Source organism: Saccostrea cucullata, unplaced genomic scaffold (genome assembly GCF_032062105.1).
Source record: "Saccostrea cucullata isolate Sc308-1 unplaced genomic scaffold, CSIRO_AGI_Scuc_v1 ctg1369, whole genome shotgun sequence".
In the NCBI taxonomy this organism is placed as follows: Eukaryota; Metazoa; Mollusca; class Bivalvia; order Ostreida; family Ostreidae; genus Saccostrea; species Saccostrea cuccullata.
The window spans coordinates 123,809-132,714 of NW_026930557.1; the positions used below are offsets into that span (position 1 = coordinate 123,809).

The window sequence follows — 8,906 nt, forward strand, 5'->3', positions numbered from 1 at the left end:
TTTAATGAATGGATTCATAATTTAATCACAGACAACTAAAATTTACTTTAATGTGCATTCTCTATTAATTTCAGAGCATGGAACAAAACGGTTCGAATAATCATAACAACATGCCCAGTGATTTTTATTCATTTTCTCCACAAACTGAATCCAAAAGAAAAACAAAAGCTGTTAGGTCCACAGTGTGTGCTCAGGTGACGGGCGTGGCCCTTTTCTGTGTGGGGCTGGTGGTTGGGCTCCTCATCGGGATTTACGGCTTTAATGGGGTGGGAAAGAACGAAATCCATCACTCCAATCAAAACCCTACTCAGAGTAAACGCGTTGATCCAAGCCGAAACAGAGACTCAAACACTCTAATGCCAACAAACAGTGGAACCAAAGATAATATCCACAGTCACAAACCACATGACCACGGACACAGCCATGTGCCAAGAGATTCTCGGAAAACGACTCCCTCAACGCGAGATTCTCATGAGCACAGTCATGATCACGCTCCAGTGGACTCTCATGGACATAGTCATGCACATGATGGACACAGTCACGCACATGGGCATTCACATCACCCTTCAAATAACATTCATGAATCCCCAAATATTGAAAGCACTCTGCCTCAAACGGACACCGGATTGGACAAGGAGGAGGAGTCCATGACTTGTGAACCATGTAAATGGACTTATCCGGTAGACGAAGAAACCAAACCGGAACTGTTCGCTCCCATTAAGTCCAATGAGATGGTTAAAGCTAGGGAAGCACTTTACCGAGAACAGATAATAACAGTCAAACCCCGTCAAAAGCTGGCGTATAATGAGTCATACGTTCAATCCATGTACCTCTTCCCGCCAAATAAAGCAGAGGCACTCGAATACTTAGATAAAGACGGACCGTTTCCGGGACGATATGTAACGGTAATGGTCGTGGAAGGGGCTAGAAAAGAACCACAACTAATGAAATACAAAGTAGGACCTCTTGAAGGTGATGTAGAAAACATAACAGTAACTCCTTTGTTGAAACCCAATGAGGTGCCATTCAGCAACCGTCCGTATGATTCTATTGAGACAAGAGAGTTAATTATTACAGTGATGGACGCCCTTTATCGCATTAATCCCATGATGCAAGAGTGCTTTGATTCCAGATCACCGTACAGAGATATGAGTGTCATGCCAAATGGTCCCTTCATTCACAATGGAGAACGCACCAGTCGGTGGACTGCAGGTTTGAGGGGGCTTGGAGACAAAGATTTCGACTTTCTGAATGTGCTTCCTCTGAACGGATTAATATATCACGGTGGACAAGACCCGTCAAAATGGCGTGTTTATAATATTTTCTATCTAAACCAGGGTCCGTTTGATACTGTTGAAGATCTCTACGAAGCCTACAACTCTACATCCCTGTACAAAATCCGTTACCCTAAAGGCACAAGGGAACTGATAAAAGAAATCACGTTCCCCAAACGCCAGTTATCCTACCCCGTGCGTCCGAATTCTGATCGAACTGGTGCAAAAACGATAGAACCAACTGGACCTCGATACAAAATGAGAGGACATACTATAACGTGGCTGGGGTGGCAGTTTTCAGTGACCACCACCCAACACCGAGGTCCGGCAGTGTTTAATGTAAAGTTTCGAGGGGAAAGAGTTGTCTATGAAAATGCATTGAATGACATAGGGTTACTGTATTCTGCCGACGGTTCAGGACAAGACAACATTTTCTATACAGACTCTACGTTTGGTCTGGGAGAATCAAAGGCAGCTATTTCTGATATCGACTGTCCCTCACATGCATCCTATATGAGAAGTGTTATGTGGAACCCCGTGGCAATGAGAGGAACAGAGAGAGTTACTATTTGTATATTTGAAATGGACGCCCAAGAACCAATCTATCGCCACAAAGGCGATGATATCGAAGTGGGCATGCGCAACCGATACCTGGTGGCTCGGTATCCGACTCAGCTTGGTAACTACGATTACTTGATTGATTTCCAGTTTCATCTTGACGGCAAAATTGTTACCACTGCTACGGCCCCGGGATTTATCCAGGCTTCCTACTACAATACCCTTAGCGCTTTCTACAACCCCGAGGAACCAGGACGGAATCCGTTTGGTTACCGAGTGTCCAATGACATTATAGGACCTATTCACGATCATACTTTTGCTTTTAAAGTAGACCTGGACGTGGTCAGTGAGAAGAATGACTTTGAACTGATTCATTGGAAGTATGGCGATGTAATGGACGCCCTCAAGACAACAAAGAAGGAAAATCTCACGTATCCAAACTATTTCTTTCACAACCAAACACGGTTTGTAGAATGGGAGCACATTAAAAATGAAAAAGTCCTGGATATTGATTCCAAAAATCCTAAATTCTGGACGTTCGTAAACAATAACGCAAAAAATTACTGGGAAGTGAGCAGAGGATATCGCTTGGTACCTATGCACTCGGGAACTCAGAACATACAGAGCGATCATCCGGAATTCACACATATATCGTTCACTGAGCACCACCTCACGGTTACCAAGAGGAAGGAGGACGAACAGTACGTCAAACCAATTTACAACCCTGCTAACCCGAAGGACCCAGAAGCTTCTAGAAAGTATGTCAAAGACATGGTTAACGGAGAGTCTATAGAGAATACGGACCTCGTAGCGTGGGTCGCTCTTGGATTCCTCCATATTCCTACGTCAGAGGATGTACCTATGACAACAAAGGTCACTTCCGGTTTTACTTTGAAACCGTTTAACTTTTTTGATAGCACTGCAGTGTTTGATATGCCGTCTCACGCAGTTGGCGCCAATAAAACCCTGATTGACCAGGAGCCTGCGGAGCCGCCATGTCTGTACGTGCCCTACAGCGTTCAGGGATGAGGCGACTCACTTATATAAACCGAACACTCCAAGTTGGGCAGTGATGGCCATTCTAATTTTCAGTTTTGAAGAAATGTCTCTAGTTCATAAACATATGCATCTACATTTTTTTTTCATGTGAGGAGTTATTGAAGTTTTCATATGACGTTGGTAAAGTCCCTACAGTATATTTTAGCTGTATGTCTGCTGTATCATCGTTCATAGCTTGCCAGTGCACGTATTTGTGGGCAGAACCTCTTCTTTATAACATGAATTTGTGAGGGGTATTTTATTCTTTTTATGTAATACATAAGTCTAGAACAAGGGGTAAATCTATAGGGGAGAGAGATTTCGTCCGAACTGTGCATGTAAAGAAAACATCTTTAAAGTAAGTAGACGTCTTTTTGAAGTATTTTTAGAGTGCATATCAGTTACGGAATGGATCAGTCTGTTGAGCACGAACGTGAAAAGCCGTACCTTCGATATATATAATACAGTGCTTAGGAGCTTTACTTGAACATTACAAACGAAGTATTACATTTGCCTGGTTCTGTGAAGTGATCGTGAGTTTTACCTAGATTTGCATAATTCATCAGTGTTCTAACTTCAGCTCGGTGCACCGTTAGTTTTTTTTGTTATTTGATGGATGACACTCTAACGGCATGAATCTTCCACGGAGAAGTTATTCCCCCTCATTCATCAGAAACTTGCCTTAAAGGCTTTGTACATCTTGCAGTTTCTTCTTTTTATTTGATCTCAATAAGTAGCATTTTGCAATATGCAAATCATGTATGTACATTGATATTCATTCTATCATTAAAAACATTTTTTCGCAGCTTTGATGTCAATGCAATGATTTACCGGTATCTACCCGAGGAGAACAACATTCTCCGATCCCAAAGGACGAGAAAATTGTACATCTTGGGATACTAAATCGTCTTATTAAAAAGCATTTAGTTGTTTTTTTTTTAAATAATTATTATTCAATGATTAAATAGTACAATTGAAACCATTCCATCTTTGTATCATCATTGCATGTACACGGTTGCCTGTTTAGTTGTTTTAGATAGTCTCTAGATGTTTTAAAATATTTTTTAATACAATTTTTTGATAACAACATAGTCATAAAAATTGTCAATCAGGTAACAACATGGTCTTCGTTCGTAAAGCTCATGATATAAATTGTATTTTAGAAGAACTTTGATGAAGGATATGGAGATAACGAACAGTATTCAATATCAAAGTCCATAAAACTATACAAAATAGGAGCAGGACTTCCAAAACGGATCAGGTGCCATGGAGAAGCGAGTATTCCCTGCCGACCTGTCACACCCGCCGCATGACCCCCTCACGATCGGGAAACAACGGAAAAATCCATCGCCAATTCAGTGCACAAACAAGGCACTAACAACCAGCACGAAAAATACCAGTCAGCATTTTACTTAATGATAAATTGCACACGCCAACAAGGTCACTGTATTGACCATAGAACTTACACAATGATGACTTCAGACAAGACTGCCGATATTCCTGCTTCATCAACATTTAATTCTACAAGTGGTAATCGAACTTATACTCATACACCCCTACTAATGTGTTCCGAACCTTTTATATTTCGGTGTTCTGCAAATTATAAAACCCGATGAGTTCAGAATAGCTCTGGCTGAGAGTTAGCGAGACTTCAGCGAGATAGGGTAAATTATTCAAGGAAATGTGACTAGGAAGTGACTAGCACGTGGAGGCATGGTAAACAGAAAAGTTATGTTGCGTTTCAGTTTTCACCGCCCTGGAATCAACTGATAATGTCTGTAGAAATGTACTTCAATCAATCGATCTTTTTCACATTCATTCAAACTTAAATAAGTATATTCTCTATAATAAAATTTTCTGCAGTCATGAATTAAAATTTCTTTTTGCACAAATATTTTTGCATGGGAACCGGGACTAGAACCGGGACTATATTTTTTGGCGTCAGATTAGCAAATGAGGCACCAACATGACTTTAACTGACCATTCAGCTGAATGAGTATTGCATTATGGGTTACTACGAATACTACAGGAATTTTACGCTTGAAAAAAAGGAAAACCTTATGGTAAATGAAAAGCATTTTTAAAAATATTATTTTCATGCTCAATGACAAACAATTCATTTGTTAAATAAACGGCGGAAGTCTAGGTTTCTGAAAGTCATTCTGCAAAAGCGATTTGCGTCTGTATTAATTCCTTTGTTTTACTATCGGTGAATACAATTGCCAAGTGAATCACTTGGCCGAACACGTGATCACGAACGTAAATAAAGTTTTGTCCATTTAAATGCATCAGAGATGCTGCTCGTTTTCCTTAACCTTGGAGCCCTGCATGGTGTTCTGAACTAGACGCAAACTACATTTTATTAAACATTTTTTTCTATTTAACAACAAATGAAAAAATGTTTCATAGTTTCTTATCTTTGTATTTTGTTCGTAAGAAATTTTTTTTTATTTTGCAGTCCATTAACATGATCGTAGAATGGCCTGAACTATACGTGTTAAGTAAAATATAAACATGTATTTGATGTAAACGTTGCTATTCATTCAACGATTGGTCAGTTGCTCGTGGTAAGATCCTCTGTGCGCCTTTATAACAATAGCCATATAAGGCAAACAAAGGTTTGTCAGTGTAGATGATTATGCACACTTTTTACCAGCGAATCGGTCACTAGTGAGCTCTAATTTTCGCCGAAAAGTATAAGATATATTGTTATTTTAACACCCCCTTCTTTAGCAACCCTTTTTATGTTGAAAATCATGAAAGTCTTTAAAAAGGTCTGGAAACATTTATTACAGAACATGTCTTCAAAAGAAACAGGCTATAAGAATATCATGTTTACTGCCAATTTTATTTATAAAACCGGTTCTACCCTATAACCTTTGAATAGATCAACCTAAACCACGTGTCTTGAATTTAAATCACAATAACATTAGTAGGGGTGTCATAGTTCCCTTTAAAAGGAAGACATTTTTTCAAAATCATATGTAAGTTTTGAATATTTTCAATATCTTAAAGAACCAAAATGAATTTGAACTACCAAATAAATATATTGGATTCCGACACTTCATAAAATCCTTACAAAGAAAGATACATAGCGGTTCAAGTAAATGATCAACAAAACCTCTTTCTTTTCTCCTCACTAAGATATTAACAGCAGTGAAGGAGAAACTTTAAAGAGAACTGTGCGACATGATATTCAAGAAGTGATGTAAATTAGATGTGAATACTAAAATAATCCGAGGAACTTTTGGACAATTTAAAATCACAAGGGTTTACCAAAATCAACAGCTTAAAAACTTACGACCTTTCAACTTTATACACAATCATTACCCACGATAAATTAAAGTCCAGGCTTTTTGATATCATTGACAGCTGATTTTTTTCACTAAAATGGAACTCGTAAATTCACTTACCTGGTCATTGGTCATTTGCAAAATTATTTTGTTAAAACATTCTGATTGTAAACACAAGTACTCTGAAGTTGACATAAAAATGCTCGAGTTTCTGATTGACAATATCTGTGTTGTTTTTGGAGACCAGGTTTTCCAACAAGCCATAGTATCAATTACGCTCCATTATTAGCAAAACTAATTTTGTATTCATATGAAATAGAATTTCAGCAAATTCTTGCGCACGAAAAGAAGAAAACACTTGTTATGTCCTTCAAATCGACATTAAGATATATCGACGGCGCACTGTGAATAAACAATGGTATTTTCCGTTCTGATGTCAAAAGGATAAATCCTGGTGAGCTTGAGATTTAAGATACCACAGAATCTGGCATATCTGTTTCATACTTGGATATTTTGCTTGAAAAAGACGTTAATGTTAATCTTGCAACCAAGCTCTATGATAAATGTGACGAGTTTAACTTTTTTTATCATCAACTTCCCTTACTTATGCCGCAATAATTATGCATTCATCAACTACGGAGTTTATATCTCTCAGTTAATTCGATACGCAAGAGCATGCTCTACGTATGAATAATTTCTAAAACGAGGTAAATTATTTCTCAGTTAATTCGATACGCAAGAGCATGCTCTACGTATGAATAATTTCTAAAACGAGGTAAATTATTGTCAAACAAGTTGATGGAACAAGAATATCAGCAGTCTTGTTTAAAGTAATAATTTCCTAAGTTCTATGGTCGATACAATGGCCTTGTCAGCAAATACAATTTTATACAGAGTCAGATGCTTATTGGCGTTTTTCATACTAATTGTTAGTCCATTATTTATACACTGAATTGACGACGGATTTTTCCCGTTTTTTCCATATCATGACAAGGTTCAATTTCAATTTTTCAATTTCAATTTATTCACTCAGACCATATCAATGGTACATGAGGTTCAACAATATGTACAATATATACAAAGAATAATATACAAGATACACGTGAAATGGTGGAAATATTCATATAAAGTAACAAAGATAACTATGGAGGACAGACTTTTTCATATACTCTATTTATGTAACAGCATAGTTTAATCAATAGTTTGGAGTCAGCAGATGACAACAATTCTGATAATTTGAAAAAAATTGGTCTATTACAATATTTACTGGGAAGATATTTTTTTCTACATTCGGAAAAATATTTGCATTCTAAAATGTAGTGATACTCATCAGCTATTTGTCCATTATTACAAAGATTACATTGTCTATCATTTTTGGGAATCCCAAACCATCTCCCAGTCTCAACTGGAAGACGATGATTTGTTGTTCTTAGTTTAATTAATATTGTTCTAAATTTTTTTGGTAGTAAGGCTAAATATTTTTCAAATCCAAATTCTGTTTTGAAGATACTATAAAAGAGACCTTTAGATGAATCGCGCATATTACTTTGACACTTCTGTATGTACTGATCTTTAAGACGTTGATCAACTATAGCCTTTAGCCATTTAATATTTATAAAGGTCTGTTCATTCCACACGTTTGAGAAGCCACAACTATCAAGTATATTCTTAATACATAAAATCCAAGGATTCTTATGACTTCCTGTACTGAACTGTTCAAATAAATGTCTATATGTAACATAAACAATCTTGTTTTCAGGGCTTACCAATAATTTTGCCCAATAGGATATCATTCTCGAATACACTGTTATATACAAAGGGAAGCGACCCGTTTCGCCATAAAACCATATAACTAGGAGTACTACTTTTTAGATTAAAAATATGTTTCAAAAATTTAAGATGAACACGTTCAATTATATCAATGTTCTCAAAACCCCATATCTCACATCCATACAAAAGTACTGGAGTGACAACTTTATCGAACAAATCAAGCTGGCAATCTACTGGTAAATTAAATTGTCGAATTTTTCGTATAATTCCATACATGGCTTTTTGAGCTTGCTCACATAAATGTTTTTTAGTTTTACAGAATGAACCTGATCGAGAAAACAGTATACCTAGGTATTTAAATTCGTTCACAATTTCAATATCAGAATTATTGTAATAAAATACATTCTTAACAGATGGACCTTTCGAAAAAATCATAATTTTTGTTTTGTCTACATTGACAGTCAGTTTCCATTGTACACAATATGAATGAAACTCATTTAGAGCATGTTGTAAACCCTCTGCAGACTCAGACATTATAACTGTATCGTCAGCATAGAACAAAATAAATAATTTAAAATACATCAAAATTTCACTTTCTACAGAGTTTGAACTGCTTACATTATTAAAAGATAGCCCATGTACATTTTTGCTGGCCAGAAACTCTTCTAGATCATTAATATACATAGAAAACAGGAGAGGTGATAAATTTTCTCCTTGGCGGACACCAATGTTACAATTGTAAAATTCAGATGAAAGACCATTCATAGTCACAAGAGACTTGACACCATTATACATATTTTTTATAAAAGTAAAACATTTTCCGGTAATGCCATTATTCAAAAGTTTGTACCAAAGCCCATTTCTCCACACTGTGTCGAATGCCTGTTTGAAGTCAATAAAAGCACAAAAAAGTTTCTTTTTGAGAGACATCACCATGTTTGAAAGAAAATGTAAACTAAGTATATTATCCAAG

At 36.8% G+C, this 8,906-nt stretch overlaps 1 protein-coding gene across 1 annotated transcript; it reads left to right on the forward strand.

The window, feature by feature from the left end:
* The first annotated feature begins 74 nt into the window (after positions 1-74).
* Positions 75-3,671, forward strand: LOC134229061 (amiloride-sensitive amine oxidase [copper-containing]-like). The gene has a single exon (XM_062710763.1). The coding sequence runs from the start codon at positions 78-80 to the stop codon at positions 2,859-2,861; it is 2,784 nt and encodes a 927-aa protein (XP_062566747.1). The 5' UTR covers positions 75-77; the 3' UTR covers positions 2,862-3,671.
* The last annotated feature ends 5,235 nt before the right edge of the window (positions 3,672-8,906 follow it).